At 35.2% G+C, this 17,592-nt stretch overlaps 1 protein-coding gene across 1 annotated transcript in view; it reads left to right on the top strand.

The window, feature by feature from the left end:
• Positions 1-15,185, top strand: part of LOC124355391 (lachesin-like) — a 66,423-nt gene extending 51,238 nt beyond the window's left edge. The window contains exons 5-7 of the mRNA XM_046806517.1: positions 887-995; positions 4,830-5,114; positions 13,242-15,185. Of these exons, the coding sequence (XP_046662473.1) occupies positions 887-995; positions 4,830-5,114; positions 13,242-13,345 (498 nt within the window). The 3' untranslated portion in view covers positions 13,346-15,185. The remainder of the gene's footprint in view (positions 1-886; positions 996-4,829; positions 5,115-13,241) is intronic.
• Positions 15,186-17,592: the final 2,407 nt, after the last annotated feature.

The following is a 17,592-nucleotide window of genomic DNA, read 5'->3' on the forward strand; positions in this document are numbered from 1 at the left end:
ATTATCATATAGTGCCCAGTGCTAAGAACCTAACCTAAGTTTAAAACCTATTATTGTGTTACTCTCCCAGGTCATACGACACTGCAGTTTGTGTAATGAGACTACGCATAGGATTGATGCACAGAACAAAAAAGGGATGGTTTTTTGTATAATACACATAGCCTTTGCCAAAATACACTGCGTATAAAATAGATACATACACATAGAGGACTATTCAAGTAAACGAGTGGCAGGCATAAATTGGCCATACTCGTACATGATAATAGGGTTTATAAAAAAATCTGCTTTCCAGTTAAAATGTTAAATAACGTAAGTTATTTCCGAAAGTGAGAGAGCCTTAATATAAATACATTTTGTGTTATTTTCTTTTTAATAACATCTTTTAAGATATAAAAAGCAACTTCACTTTAAAATTTTGAATTGTTTTTTTTATACGAGAAAAAACCTTAAAACCCTATAAAAATTAGTACCTGGAAAAAAAGCTTCTGCAGAAGATGGTAAGTTGAGATGTCCAGCAGACAGTCTTGAGTCTTTGTCTCTAAAAATGTAAGAATATGCTAAAAAGAAAGAAGGAAAAATATAACGTAAGATAATTGTTCTTCAGCTGGTGGTAAAACCCGCAATTCAAAACCTCTGAAGACTTGAGTAGGCATCATCCATAAGTAATAAAAACAACATACCAAAAATGGAGTGCTGCTGATGAGTATTTTTGTGGTTGAGAATATCTGTAATATTCAAATGTAAACTTCAAGTGAGAGCATACTTTTTTTAAACTAGCTTAATTTATCTCCCACATCTCGGGGGAAAACACACAGATATTAAATCAAGTGAAGTTGTAGCTTTGCTTTCACTCAAGCAAGGATCCTAAAATAATTTTGTTTTCCAGAACTGGGGCCTCCAGATTCACAAGGTCCAGAAGACTGATGCAGGAATGTATGAGTGTCAGGTGTCAACACATCCGCCTACCAGCATATTTGTAGAGCTCAAAGTCATAGGTGAGTTTCATTGTTGCTTCACCCTTAGATACAGTCACGAGTGGCCAACAAACATATTTGTAAAGGTCACAGTCATAGTTGAGCCTTTATCATTCACATTTATAAGCAGGTCAATCAGTATAACTTATGTTTAGTGCTCAAAGCGATTGGCAAGCTTCATCGTTACTTTAAATTGACAAACAGTTACGATTGGTCAGTAGCAAAATAACTGATGTTAGCTTTGTTAAGTGTATGTCAATATACCTACAATAGTGCCAATCTATTTTCCATTATCAAAATTTCAATATTGCCGCATTTTATTGTGATGAAATGTTATCTTAGATGAGTACTCTATTTAGTTATATTTACCGGAATTAGAATAACTACAGTATAATGGAGGAAGCAGGATTTTTCTGGACATTTGCCATCGTTCAGTGATACAAAAAAAAGCAGTAACACTACGTTTTGAGATCTGCAATCTGATCTCTTCTTTAGATAAATAACTAAGCTAACACATAATTACAAACTAGTTTAAAATAAATAAATCACACCAGAGGGTTGTGACACGCGTAAGTCAGGAATCACAGCCACCAAATTGTGTATTTAATTTACTACCCCTAAAACATGCACTTATTAAAAAACAAAACGCACTAATAAAATTATTTAAACTGAACTACTGAATACAGGTCACAATAGATCTGCAATCGCCGACCAACCGCCTACGACTGACCAGATGCCAAAAAATAAATGACGATCGTCTCGGCAGAAACAAGAGGGTGGCAAAAATTTAAAAAAATCCATGAACGATGACAAATGTCCTTAAAAAAATCCAGTTTCCTTCACGATCCTCCCATCGTCAAATACAAAGTACAGTATAATATTGTTCAATGTAACAACTGGTTTAAGTTTTTGTAACAACTGGCTATATTTTCATTTTTGAAAAATGTTCATTGCCTAAGATGAAAAGTAAACGTAAATTCTTCAAACTGAGAGTAAACTTAGGTTATACTTTTCCAAAATAATACGTCTCAAGTAGCTTTCTGATTAAAAAATATCCGAATATAAGAAATATGAAAGTATGTACTGCTTGTGCTGAACACTTTATGTACAGGATTAAAATATCACCTCTTCACGAAATTCACATTCTGATTGGGAAATGAATCCGTAATTCATCTTTTATTAATATTAACATTTCCGGCCGCTATCTTTAATCCATAATTTTTAAACATTTGCACATTTTGAAATGTAAGTATTCAGATGTTGTGACATTTCGAAAACGTTTTTGAACTAAACATGATGTCATGGTTTGTTTGTTTTTTTGCTGATCTTTATTGTATGATCAATGTAGACTTTGAAATATTATTTTTGTGTAATGTAAATTATTCTATTTTTATTTTTAACCTTAATTTATTGAATCTATTGTTGCCAATCAAGTGGCAATTAAATAAAGAACATATTGATAGTAAAATTTAAGTTATTTTAACTGTAATGAAAATGTACTTTTCTTGTATTTCTGTTATTTTTGCAATTTTGATATTTATTTATTTCCTACGGTAAACCAGTTAATGGTTATAATTTATATACGAAATGTGATTGTGCTGGTATTTTTGACTGATAGTTATTAATTAGTTGATTTTCAAATCTTTCAGTGTTTTATGTTTTATTAAGAAACATACAATTAGCGTCTCATATATTAGCATAATAAAGCAGTCAGAAAAATGTGTCATAGGATCATATGCATCAAATAATCTATTTTTCAACGTTCCTGTCCAATTTATCAACAACTACATCAAAATAATGTACTATTGACTCCCCATTGACTATCTTGATAAGTATTATTGATTGTACTGGAATGGCATTTTAAAATTATACTGCTTTAATATTAAGGTCATTAAAATCTTACATGAAATTGTATTAAAATCATATAAGCATAATAGTTTTTTTAAATATAATTAAAAGAAATATAATATTTAAAAAAATTTGACAAAAATTGTAAGTAAAGGCTTAAACTTGTGCAAGGTTCTCCACTACCAAAGTATATTTTTGATGTTTTATTGATAGTTTGATACTATAGTAACTTTTAAAATGAATGGTTATCAATATGGATGACTAAGCAGTTGAAGCAACATTTCTGAAGTGAGCTCAATCCTAATAAGCTAAGTGGACATTTCAAGCTATACCGATTATAAAGCCATTAAACGAACTATGTATTCATAATACTTCAAGTAGTATAATGTGTGTAAATTGAAAGCACTAGCCAAATATGAAAGTATAAGGTGTAAAATAGATTCTAACTTCAAATTATGAAACTGAAAATTCTTAAAAACTCGGATAAAAATACACCCATTAAAAACATTGCCCTTTGAGTATAAAACAATTATTTTTGACGTAAAGTAAAGTATAAATAGGTGTGAAAATAGTTTTATTAATTATAATATATTATTAAACTATATATTAATACGAAAAAATATTTTCCTAACAGCTATATCTAACCATTAAATGTCTCACGCAAAAAAAAAACAGGTATAAAACAGTTAGTAGAGTGATAGTTAAACCAAGCAGTTTATTACACCTCTTCGAGGTGTAAGATGACAACAGCAACATTAATGGTGTCGCATAAAACTTGTAGGATATAACAGAAACAGTTTTTTCTCGTTATCTACTAAACTAGTTTGTGTTAAAGCAAACAATTACACCGGATTATTACAAAATTGTATGACTTCCTGTATAGGCGAGGATGTGTTTCTACGCGAAATAAATAAAAAAATATTCCATGATTGCATACCTAAATAAATAAAATATACTGTGTAGTATTAACCAGAAATTATTATAAAATATTCGATTTTTATCAAGAAAATTGGCTAGTAAAATATAAAATCCTTTATTTCAAGAGTACGAAATTGTAATTTGACAAAGATAAACATTATAATTATATTCGCTGCACAATTACGGTAGAAAACATCACATATTCTTCATAAAAATTCCCTCATACGCAGGAACTAACATAGTTTATAACTGTGACTATAGGGTAAGGTTAACACAGTTAGAAGATCTGCTCTAAATGCCTCTTACTGATATTTGTTGTTGATAATAATCTGTTGAAAATCGTACGGTCACAAAGGGTAGTCCAGGCGTTTACTTATCTGAAATCAAACATATGCTCAACACGTAGGGTCCCTACTACGCCTTCCAGTGAACACATGCATACCATGTTCTGCACTACTCTACAGCCCTATTTGTATTGGTTCAGAAGCATCAGCTAAAATCCAAAGCTTCTATTGACCCCTTCTGGTACTACGGTATCTTTATGTTCATTATCTTCCCTCCTCAAAAATTCTGTTTGTGGAGTTTCAGAAGCATTGGCTGACGTACTTGGGTCTCCCGACCTCCACAGCAAGAGCGGCAACCAGCTGCGTCTGAACACGGAGGCTTCCTCGACCTCTTCTGGAACCACGGTGACTGTATACTCACCATAACCTAACCCACTCAAACATTCTATTTGTGACCTTTCAGAAGCATTGGCTGACATACTTGGGTCTCCCGACCTCCACATCAAGAGCAGCAGCCAGCTGCGTCTGAACACGGAGGCTTCCTCGACCTCTTCTGGAACCACGGTGACTGCATACTCACCATAACCTAACCCACTCAAACATTCTATTTGTGACGTTTCAGAACCATTGGCTGATGTCCTCGGGTCTCCCGACCTCCACATGAAGAGCAGCAGCCAGCTGCGTCTGGTCTGCACACTGCGTCAGAGCACGGAGTCACCTGTCTACGTGTTCTGGCACCATGGTGACCGAATGATCCGATCCCTCTCTTCGGTCTCTCTAATTAATTCTATTTTTGACGTTTCAGAAGCATCAGCTGACATCCTCGGGTCCCCCGACCTCCACATCAAGAGCGGCAGCCAGCTGCGCCTGGTTTGCACACTGCGTCAGAGCACGGAGGCTCCTGTGTACGTGTTCTGGTACCACGGTGACCGCATGATAAACTACGACAAGGAGCGCGGGGTCTCCGTGCTGAGCGACCGGAAGAGTAGCGTTCTGGCCATCAATGCGGCGGACAAGGCGGACAGCGGCAACTACACTTGTGTGCCGTCCAACGCCAAACCTGCCAGCATCAACGTCCACGTGCTCAATGGTGTGTTCAACCGACAGAATGTTCGCCCGATCGATCAATTACGTCACAGGCCAGTCGTTCCTACCCACAGATACTGTAAACTCACTCCCCCAAGCTGCTTAGAATAACCAATAATATACTATCAACGGTCCGAAAGGGCTTTCTTAACATCACGTTCTTTTAATAAATCATTATAAAAAGGTGTTAGTTACTTGAAAATCGGTACATGGGTTCCTCTTGGTACAAGAAATTCCCTCTTAATTTCGGAATAAAAAGTGGACTTTGTCTTCCCGTCTGTCCACTGTGCTTTTTCCGAAAGTCTTGTTAGGCCTTCCGATATTCCCCGGTATTAGACTGTACCTTTGACAGGTTTTTTGCGGCAGTCACCTGTTGGACTTTCGGCCACCATACCACTGAGCGATACACCATCATTGGTTTGATGACTCTGGTGTACAGCCAATGTGACATGTCGGGTCTAAGCCCCCATTTGCATCCTACCGCACGTCTCACCATCATCAATGTAGTCTGAAATCGGCTGATTATGTATTCCAGACTATTCCAAGTGAGTTTATCATCTAGTTTGACTCCTAGATATTTGAACTCCCTGCTTATCTGTATCTGGCCCCCACATAGGACTGACTGTGTGATTTCCAGTTTCCTCCTACTTGTAAATGGTATCATGACGGTCTTCAAAGGATTCACTGCAAGTCCTTCTTCGTCACACCATCACTCCACAATGACCAGTGCTCTCTGCATCATTTCCAGACACGTAACCATATGCTTGCCTCTTATGAGTATGACAACATCATCTGCATAGCCTTGATCATACATACCCTGTTCATTCAGAGTCCAGAGTAAGTCGTCCACAACTATGTTCCACAGGCTTGGTGATAATACACCTCCTTGTGGACATCCTCGCTGCGTTTTGACCTCTCTTGTCACATATGCCTCATATGCCTCTCCTCACAGATATGCCTGTGCTCTTCTGCTCTTAAGCATGTTATTTATCCATCTAACAACAGTTTTCTCCGTACCCCTGCATGTAAGCTTAGACACTATAGAGTGAGTACTCGTATTATCAAAAGCTCCTTCTATATCCAGGAATACTGCTAAAGCTATTTCCTTTTGTTCAATAGCTTGCTCAATCTTGTCAACCAGACATTGTAGGGCTGTTTCACAAGATTTACCTTTCTGATAGGCATGTTGATTTGAATGTAAGGGACGGTTGATGAGGACTGTGTCACTTAAATGCCTATCCAGAACCTTTCCTGCAGTAAAGCAGGATAAATGCCATCGGTACCTGGTGATTTGAATGTCTTAAAAGACTCCAGGGCCCGTTTTATCCCTAAGTAGTTGATAACAGTCTTTGTACTGTTCCAGTCCTCCTTAGACGAGCTATCTCTAGGTCCTCGCCGCCATTCACTAACAACTGTTTCACTGGTTTGAAAAGATCCTGGGAAGTGTGTATTCAGTAAACACTGAAGAATCTCCTCAGGATTCTTGGTGTGAGTCCCATCTTCCCTAAGTATAGTACCCACCACATTTATGGGGCTTCGAGCAAGGACTTTTTGGAGTTTTGCACAGTCAGGTGCCTTATCAATACTTCTCTTAGCTCTTCTCACCTCTTTATTGTACTCTGTTATGGCAGAAGAGTACCTTTCACAGTTCCCTGCACGCTTGCATGTATTATATGCTCTGCGAAGGTTTTTCCTCAAGGTTTCCAGCCCCTGGTTCCACCAACATGCTTTTTTCTTTGAGTTTTTTTCTATCACGATGCAGGTTTTGTGTTACGACTCTTTCATGGCGTTTTGCAAAGAGTTCGCCATGTACTCGACCCCTTGCCCCTTATACCCATTTTCTCTTACTAGATTGCTTTTTAGCTCTGCATTGAAAGCTACGCAATCTGTTTTCTTGGGGTTTCTATAGGTCTCATTTATTTTGTACGACATCATGTCAAAGTAGATATACCTATGATCTAAAGCATCTGCTTCATCTAGCACACTCCAGTTTAAAACTTTAGTTGCAATATAGTTGCTAGCCAGAATTATATCTAAGACCTCTTCTCTTACCCCTGTACCTCTTCTTTGTACTAAAGTTGGTTTCGGCCTTGATTCATAATAACTAAGTAAGATTCTACTATAAAATTCAAGAGGCACTCACCTTGATTGTTGATGTTGCTGCTCTCCCAAGCGGTGTGGTGGGCACTCGCATCACAAACGACGATCAGGTGCCTCCACGTAAGGGTTCCGAACTCCACAATCCGCCCCATCTCCGCAGTTGGCGGTGATTCTGGAGAATCGTGTGGGAGATAAACCGCTGCAAACAGGATTCTGATGTTGCCATCATCTGTCTGCAAGTGAACCTCTGACACGGCTGTGTCTCTAGAACACATGTGTGCCATTTTTAGTGATTTGATTTTGTTACTGACATATAAACATGCTTTAGGGTTGTTACTGCCAGAATCGTATATCAAATTACCTTTAGCGGTGCTCATCCCCATCACACGACTGCCAACGGTCCATGGTTCTAGGATCAGGACCACGCCTAGGTCGTCAGCCAGGATCTTCTGGCAGAGTGTTGCAGGAGCTGTTCTGCTGTGGTGTAGGTTTATCTGGAGCACCGCTGTTATTCTCTATTGATCGTTACCTCCCTGCAGCTTGAAGGTGATCCTGTCGCTGCCCAAAAATGGGCGCATCGCCAGAGTCTTCAGCTTCTTCAGGGAGTCTTCTTCCACATGAAGGACCAAGAATTCGCCGTTGGTGCTAGATTTCTCTCGAATTGAACTCCTCCAAAAGGACTCAGCTCTTGGACCTGCTTCTCTTGCCACTCCTTAGTTTCTGTGTTTACACAGCCGACGTCTATCGCTCCACCATCAACATGAAAGCTGGACATCCTAACGTTTTTGCCCTTAAAGGCGCGTTTGCCCAGCACTTTCTTCAAGTTGGTGGCTTCTTCCATCGATAGTTTTACTTCTGGGTGTTCGAGCCGGACAATAGCCAGCTTCTCCACAGAGATCTTTTCGGCATATATTTCGGGTGTCTTCTTATTGACACCTCCATCATGCCCCTTCCTTCTTTTCTCCCCTCCCTTTGCTTGTTCTTCAGGTGTCAACTGCGATCGCAGCCTCTTCACACTTGCATAGCTTGGGGTTTGTTGTTTTTGGGCTGGTACGGAATGAGTTTTCCCTTGCTCTGGGGCCCCGACAACAACCAAGTTCCCCTTTGCGGAACCGGCTTCGTTGTGTGGTTTTATCAGAGCTCGGTTTTTCTCTTCCCACCCCTTCTGCCTTACTTTCTAGGGGATTATCGGCTCACCTCTAGCGACAGCCTATTCAATCCTCCGCGTTCGTAGTCGCCTCTCGAGAGCCGCTTCTTTTTTGGCTCTTCCGGCCGAACTTCGCCTTCTGACAAGATAAGTCTGTCTTCCTCCATTGAGGTCATCTCAGACACTCTTAATTGCTCAATCGGTAGCTCTATTGGTTGATTTTCGCTTACCTCTTGAGTTTCAGTTTTGTTTTGTTTTTACTTTTCCATTCTCCATTCTGTTCCCACGAGAACCAGGTGTTTGCAGTCCATCTTCCCAGTGACCCGATTAGGAAGATAAGGGTAATTACGACTGGGTGTCCCCTGGTTCCCAGAAGGCTCCGTTGAAGACACTGAATATACCCTCAGTGCCTCGAGACTCTCAGCACGGGTCGCATAACACCTTAGTCTGGGGTTGTTGGTAAAGTAGGGGTAGGAACATCAGGAAAGGAAGGGATAGTTAACTACTCTCAATTTCAGGGCCAAACCAAGAGGGGGGAAGGGTTTTCTACCCTCGTCACTGGAATAGTGATAAGGGAAGGTGGCTTCCTCCCCTTGCCCTGCCACTCCCTTAGAAGTTGCAGCGCACGACGAGGATGGTACATCACCCACGATCCCATCTGGGACAGTGGCTGATGCCGATGAGGATGCAAGTCCCCCACGGGAAAAGTTAAACTTAATATGCGTATAAATACTAGACTAAAAAATTACTTTTAAGGTAATTATTGACTATTAAAATATAATAAGGGATGGTCTAACAATTTACTGTCATTCATGGGATGGTCATTTTGAGTTACTCTTTTTATTACGTAATAATGAACAAAACGTATACATCTACATTTTGTTTTCTTGTGATAAAAACGGTGTTCATCACACGGAGTAGAAGTTTCCATTTGAAGCTTAATTGTATTTCCAACCTTAACTTTGCCTCGCTCGTTCGATTCACATCGAAAACAACCACTTCATTGTCTCTTGGTGTAAATAATATTAAAATTTTTTTAACTTTATGGATTATTCTTGTTTTGTTAATTATTATTATGGCTTACTTGATTATTTATGGAATGTGAAATGAAAAAAAAATCTGTGAGGAACTCTCTAATATGCTCATATGATGGAATATTTAATTAACTCTTTGTAAATAATATAAAATATATGAGAGACCTTAACAAGGTCTATTAATAAACTATTAATAATCAGCTCATACATATTGTTTGGTGTCTCACGGGAAACTCATGAGATACGCCGATGAAAATTATATATATATATATATATATATATATATATATATATATATGTATTTTTATAATAACGCTACATTGCCTGGGGTGAATAATGAAAAATATCTACTGAGAAGGCAGATTTTATCTTAATAAGCGTTAATTGGCTAAGCGGTAACGAATGAACTGGGAATCTTTTCTATCAGTCTGTCTGCACGAGTCTAAAAAATAAACCGATCTGCAGAAAAAATTTTGCTGACAGCTTCATTTACATATAGGCAACATCGAGTTCGATCATGATACATATCACTCCTTAGGATATAGCTGAGCGTTAGTGAAGGAACTGGAAAGCATTTATACCTGTCTGCCTACACGATATCTCAAGAAAGAACAGTTCTGCAGACGAAATATCACTCTCTGGGATTTACCTGAGCATTTACATTGCGCTTTTGGGTAACAGTGATTACAACAAGACAATTCCAAAATAAATAACTTTATTATCAAACTGGTTACAGTCATATGGAATGTTTGCATGGATCATAATATTTATTTATTATAAGATTCACGTAGGTTTATAATTTTCTGAATAGCTAAGGATAAACATGTGAATTGTCAACACTTAAAATATACTAATATACTAAAATAAACAAATCAAGAAATAGTTATAGATTTGCAAAGCTTAGTGAACTTTGTCTAAAAATTAATAATACGTAATTTCCCATAAAAAAACTCTTATTCACATAAGTATTCATCAACTACATAGTATGCCCGGATACTGAGGTAGGATTTAGGAGGTTTTAAATTCATTTATGCAATTGTCCCTCTTTAGATTTGGAGAAAATTTATTATAGATTTCAAGTGCTGAATAATAAGGAACCTGCTCGAATATTTTTAACCGGTGTATGGGGTATTGTAAGGAATGATCTCTGATGTTATAATAGTGAAATACTAGATTTTTTTGAACACAGTTATTAATTTTAAATAGTAATGAGGTTTCTACAATGTATTGAGATGGTAAAGTGGCACTTCCAGTCTACCGAAATAAACTCTAGCTTTGAGACGTTTATTCTTATGTTTATAATTAGATTATTAAAGTAAACGTTGCTCGTTTATAGCTCTAGATAAACAAACAATTATCAATTTTACACCATGAATAATAATTGAAAGGTTTGAAGACGAATTCTTCGCAAGTAAATCTTTATCACTTCCTAAATAAAATTATTTATGTTAAATCCAAATTGGCCCACTCCCCTAACGTTTCATATACCAGATTTTCTTTTAAATATGCACTATATATGTGCATGGTATTCAGATTAATCAGGGGTGGTAACTCCGGCTGTGACAGTAAAAGCTCTAATGGAATTGTCTCTTGTATGTAAACTTTGCATCACCTGTGAAACTAGCTTCAAGAGCTTCCTTCCCAAAGTGAACTGCTAAATTAATTCAATCAAAGTTTCTCTAACAGGGGCATAAACAAGGTAACTCTCCCATGTAGCAATTGCATTAATTAAATTAGGGTTTTGTCTCTCTGGCGACGGAACTTTATAATTCAAACGAATTTCAATTGAAAGTGTGTCACATGATTTTGCAATCTTCAATTACAAACTTTACCTATTGTACAGGCTATACTGTAGCATTTGAAAAAACACTGTAGACCTAATTAATTAACATTGCACACCTTATAAAATATATATATGTATTGAAATTTTTACAAATTTAAGCGGTTTAAACATTTAAAATTTTAACTTATAGTAACTCCATATTCTAATAAGTGACATTTAAATTATATAAAGGGTTACTTGTATTGAATCGACCCTGAGTTTCCCTCTTAAGAATTAAATAAAAACGTTCATACTTAGTATAATGTGAACAATAGGGGTTATCACATTGTATAGATAACTTTGTTTTTTGTAAATTCTTTTTTAATTTGATCGATAAATTAGCGAAACCTTAGCATTCTTTAGGCAGTTAATAAAAGTATTTAATACATTAATCAGAGCTTGTATTAGTGTCCATTATATCTATACAATAAATTATATCTCGTAACATTCTACGACTAATTAGGCTGTAAAAGTGTAAAAGTGTTGTAAAAGAGATTTAGCACTGTTCTTATGTGGCTACAACCAAGATGATCACAATTACAGTCGGCTTTTTACATGAGCTATAGGTGAGCCTAGTAGAAAGCCTAACAAGGGGGAAAGGGCAGTGGGAGAAGATCGGCAGGCGTGCCGTTGTCATGGTGATCGTCCGTATTAGTCACTTTAAAAATAAGGTTCTGCGCATTTTACTTTCTTGTTGGCATCTTTGGGTGTAAATGTTTTCAGGACTCACAGTACATCGTGGGACGATCTGTCACTATTCCTTCCGTTATTCAATTCTTGAGACAGGAACTTATTTTTTGAGTTTGAATAGATTTTATTTTTGATAGTTATATTTACTATTGTTGGTGTATGGTATTTATTACTTTAGAGAATTGAGAGACCCAGTTTAGAAACAACGGCTGCTAAAGATAATATTTATGTTTTGTAATAGGGTTTGATGAATGTAAACTAAATTTTAACCATGTATTAGCTCCACACTAAAGGGAAAATTTCAAAAACAGTTCGGGCCTCCATATAAACCAACTCCGTGTGCTTTTGTTTCTTTATGTAAGGTTTTCAACATTTGACAAACAAAGAAACACTTAGGGTACTATTAACGAATTCTTGAAATAATTAGAGAAAAAGTTTATAAACCAAAATACAAAAAAGATGTACAATATCAAAATATTTTATTTTATTTTCACTCCTAAGTTGGTAAATAAATCGACCTTTAAAAGTACTAAATTAACAATAACACATCTATTGGTTTAAGACTTCCTACAGAGTGTTGTGTATTAAAAAAATTGAGCTAATATTTATAGTATAAATTAATATGATACGAAAATAATTTGTTATATACCAAAATAGATTTATAATATATTTAATTGAGAGAAAAGCGCCTGTTATTGGAAAATCCATTGCAGTAAGAGAAGTTCGACACTTCCAATAATACATCAGTAATTGCATTGTCAGGTGTGAATTCCAACACCTTGACACATTATAAATACTCGCGACCTTTAAAAACAGTTATCAGCTGTATAAAACTTTTTAAAATAGAATATATTTATCAAAGAATGTTCTCATATTTCTTTTATATAAATACAGTTTCAAATTGGTATAAAATCGTTGTTTGATATTTATTTTTAATATCGGACTATAATTAAAGACTTAGTACAATTGGAAACAAATATTCATCATTTTCAACAAATTCATCCTTCCCAGGTGATGAAACCTTTGGTTTCTGAAGGCCTCATCCAAAAAATAGACTGTATTGAAAAGTATTATTTTTATATCATTTAATACTGCTTTATAACACCATAATGTTTCATAATCGTCAGGTTCTTCATGTATATAAACTAATTTTTATAAATTTAACAGTTTGTATATTTTCATTGGTGTATGATTTTAAACATGTTTTTATTTATATTAGTGATTTAGTTCATGTGTGGTGTGGTGCAATATCGTATATTTAAACTATACTAACAGGAATTAATGTTTGCATATCGATTTTGACTAAATATTTAAAAACAGATTCGATTTTTATTCCAGGAGAAAAGCCCGCAGCTATGCAACATGGCGGCCGAAGCAGCGCACCTCGAGCTGAAGGACTGACGCCCCTGGGGGTGTTGCTGGCCTACTTCCTCAGCAGGTGATCCCCCACCCGACAGCTGATAGTCGACGTGGTTTGGTGCTAGATCTGTTCAGACTGTTTCGTTGTTTCATATCCTACATGTCTTACTTATATGTGGATATTTCACTAATATTACAGACGTTGTAATATATGAGACTATTTAATTTACTATGACCGTATTTGTTACAATTTGCTAACGATGTGATAAAGTATACTCATTTAAGGACGAGCCTTAAATATATTTTGTCTTAAGTGTAAATAAAACTAGAATAAGAATTCAGTTAGGTTAACGTTGGTCTTGGGCAATAATGTATTATCCGGTACAGCGTTTTATTATTAGTTTTGGTGAATTTCGTTTATCAGTTTCAGTTAAAATGATAGTTTTATTAGTAGTAAAAATAATTTCCATGAAATCCGTTTCATTTTAATCTGACTCAACATTATAAAAACAAACCATAATTAAAAATGGTTAAATATACCCTCACTTTATTTAATTATATACATGAACGAGATACTAAAATTTAAAGCCTAGGCACAAATCGTATTGGATTATGAAACACCTGTTATGGGAGTAGTGCGCATATGAAGTTAAATTGTACTCGATCATTAATACTAATTTGTAACTGTATTGAATCGATAAGTTTTGTGAAAGAGTCCCTGTATCAAAACGACTAAAATTGTTTCTGTAAATGTTCTATCATCTTTTCAGCATTCAACCGTCTGTGTATTTTTACCTAATGATTTAATAACTCGTGTATGAATTTAGCTCTTTTAACCGGGTTTTATGCTGCCAAGGTAATTTGTAATTAGGTTGTTCCGTGTATATTACAACAAAATTTCGTCCTTTGTAATAACGTAGAGAGAATAAGCATGAGTCTCGGCTGTAAATTCATTGGAATACTTACAGTTTTACTTTGTGCTTCACTTCCTCATACGCATGTTTTATTAATAAATTAAAAAATTTGAACATACATACATTTACTCGAAAAACATTTTTATTACGACGTTCGTTTGATCAGGTTTCGGTTAATCGACATTCTAGTACACATTTTCAAGTAGTGAAATTCAACGACCATTTTTAATGTTTAATAATTGTTCAATAAAAACCGTTATAAATACAGAAACACGATAAGTTTTAGAAAACCGTTTAAAAGCGGAAAGCTTTTGTTCTATATTTGTTCAGATCAGATTAAAAACAAGTAAGGAACAAGAGAAATGTACGTTGATAGAAAATGTTTTGATGTGAGGGATACTGTCACAGGATCTGTCGGAACAATTCAGATACACTAAAATATACGTCACTATTGTTGTTCAACCACAGTTTCTCAAGTATTTACCTCAAATAAATTTCACAACAAATAAACGATATGACAAATGTCTAGTCATTCATGATCAAAATGAAATTGGGTTGTCAAAAATAAATATATGTAAACACGCCTAATTTTCTAACTATGTATTATGTTATTATTTATTTTATATATATTTTTTATAGATTTTATTACACTATGAATATGCAGGTAAATATGTTTTTATAAATGCAATAAAAGTTGTTTTGAGTTGCATGGTGCTAATAAAACATGACGACTTGTGTAAACCATTATGATTTTTTCTGACAGGTTTTATCCCCTTAATGAAGGGGGAAGGGTGATCAGTATAAAATGTTTCAATGTTACAAATACAACTGTCTTGTATAATTGCTTCAAAGTTAGACCTAATACAAGGAAAATAAAGTGTACATATATTATGTCTTATTTTCTATAATAGAGGAAACATTTCCAAATGAATACGTAAGTCATGTTGTTTATATTGATGGGTACAGTATTATTATTAATGTCATAATAAGATTAAAGTTTAGTTCTTTTCTCAGTTGTATTTTTTACACTCAACCCTATTCCCATCTTTAATGTACATATATCGCAATTCACATGAATTCGCCTGTAATATTTATAACTATTTTCTAAATAATGCCTGTTTTATACCTGCAGACCAATATCCTTTTTTTGATAGCTAGGGTTAATAAAACAAACTTTAACTTATAAAAATAAACTGTATCAAAAGATATAAAGAATTGAAAAAGGATTACAATTAGTGTAGTTGGCAAGACACAGTGGTGAACCACATTCAACTCACCCGAACCTTACAATTATGATAAGAGGAAGGATCGATTACCTTTCCGGCAAAAGCCTTATGTCCTGATTTTCCATTTATTCCACTTGTACTTTAGAAAGTTTCAAGCTATTTTCAAATACGGAATTTTTACTCAAGATCCAATGTAATATTTGCACTTTCTGTAATATTACGGAACTCATCTGAAAAAGAACAGGCAGGTAATGGTCGTGCAGGGAGGGGGGGCTTTAAGTTTTAGGTCTGTATATTAAAGACCTGACGAGTAAGTTTATTGGCCTTTGACGAATATTTTGTTCCCCTGCCTAGTTTGGTTATGAGAGATTATCTGTGTAAGGTTCAGTCTCAAGCCTCAAGAGAGTTTAACAGCTAAAGACAATAGATTTTTATATACTTGAATATTTATTTTTTATTTTTGTTACATAAGCATGGAAAATTCATAAACCCTGTTATACTTTCATATTCGATATCACCAATAAAAGACATCAAAGTTTTGAAAGTTATCACTCTTAATGATGAGAGGATTTGATGAACCTTGCATCTGTAGATTTCCGTAGTATATTCAGTTTTATGAATGTTTATTTTAATGTATGGACAATTTTAGTACGCAAGCCACTTGAGAAGATACCTTTTACAAGGGCGATTTAGTACTTCTGGGCTGACCAGTTTTAGTTAAAGGACCATGTCACTTGCGGTCCTTACAGTAACTCGCAAAACTGTGGGTCGAAAAGACATCTATATGCTGATTGCTTATGCAAGAAAATGTTTCATCATTCCAAGTACGAAAGGACTGTGAGCAACGGATTATAGATTGCAAATTTTAGACTGTTGAACGAGAAGTTTCCAGATATAAAAACTATCCAGGATGTAAATTTTATCTTCTTTTGGTGTCGTGGAACCAATCGAACCACTTTCATATAGCGGAATAGTGTCACAGGAGAGAATAATACATAACTTTAAAAACTTCATATTTTGTCTTTTTTGTGGGTCATGATGATGTGAATACCAGTTGTTATTTTATGTATATCGTGTGTAAAGCTTAAATTTTCCATATCTCAATAAAACTTGACCGTTATAGGCATCGTACATACATCGTACAGAGAATACAAAATATCGATGACCCTGAATCTAGTTAAATTTGTACGATTATTGAAGTTTATTCAAGTTTGTTAAAGGCAAGCTGGGAAAAGATACTCAACAATTAAATTGTAATTAGACACAAATTTTAAGGCATTATTTTAGACTTTTTAAATTGTTCTCAGTGGCTATGTGATGCACTACAATTGGTTTTTTGGCAACCAACACTGATCTAAGAAAGGGTTAGATTTGTCTTTCTACTAAAGTGAAGTTTATTCAATGCACAGTTTTAAGGCGTACAGTGAGACATTCTGGAATCATAATTAAAAATGTCCCTTGACCAGAAATTACCTCAGAGCTACAGGCCGAGTTTCGACCTTAAAAGTTTTAGCTTGAAGTTTCTTACAGGAGCTGATGCAAGATACTGGGATATTTGATATGATGATGATTCCTTACTATTACTATATGAAATTTAATAAATTATGAATTAATAGAACAGAATAAATAACGATTTCAACAAATATGGTAACTTCAGGATCACTTGCATTGATTAAGCTCTTCATCAAGAGGTAGGCAACAATAAAATAAAACTAAATTGACACAGCAATAACAAAAAAATAGAAGTTTAATCATCACAATGTTATCGATTTTACTATTTTATTTTAAAAAGTTCTCAAACAAAACGTGCGAGCTTATATGACATTAAAAGACCAACATTTTAGATGCTATTAAAGGAAGAATGAAGAGGATCGAATTTATGGCTGCCTAGATACGTGTCCAGCATTAGCGCAAATATTGCATATTACGTTATTGGAAATATCGTCCAAGCGATGTTCTTTTGCTAGGAAAACTGCTGTAAGAGAGCACAACCACGATACGGACATATAGTATATATGTTAAATTTGTTAATGTTAAATTGTCTTCATTTTAAATTTAATATTGGAATTCAATTGTAAAAAATAGATTTTTTATAGTAGATATTAGGTTTTAGTTTTCTGATTTTACTGGGATGTGCTCTTATTATAATTTGTCTTATCAACCACTGTATAGGTTATCATTTACGCAAAT

Source organism: Homalodisca vitripennis, chromosome 2 (assembly GCF_021130785.1).
Source record: "Homalodisca vitripennis isolate AUS2020 chromosome 2, UT_GWSS_2.1, whole genome shotgun sequence".
In the NCBI taxonomy this organism is placed as follows: Eukaryota; Metazoa; Arthropoda; class Insecta; order Hemiptera; family Cicadellidae; genus Homalodisca; species Homalodisca vitripennis.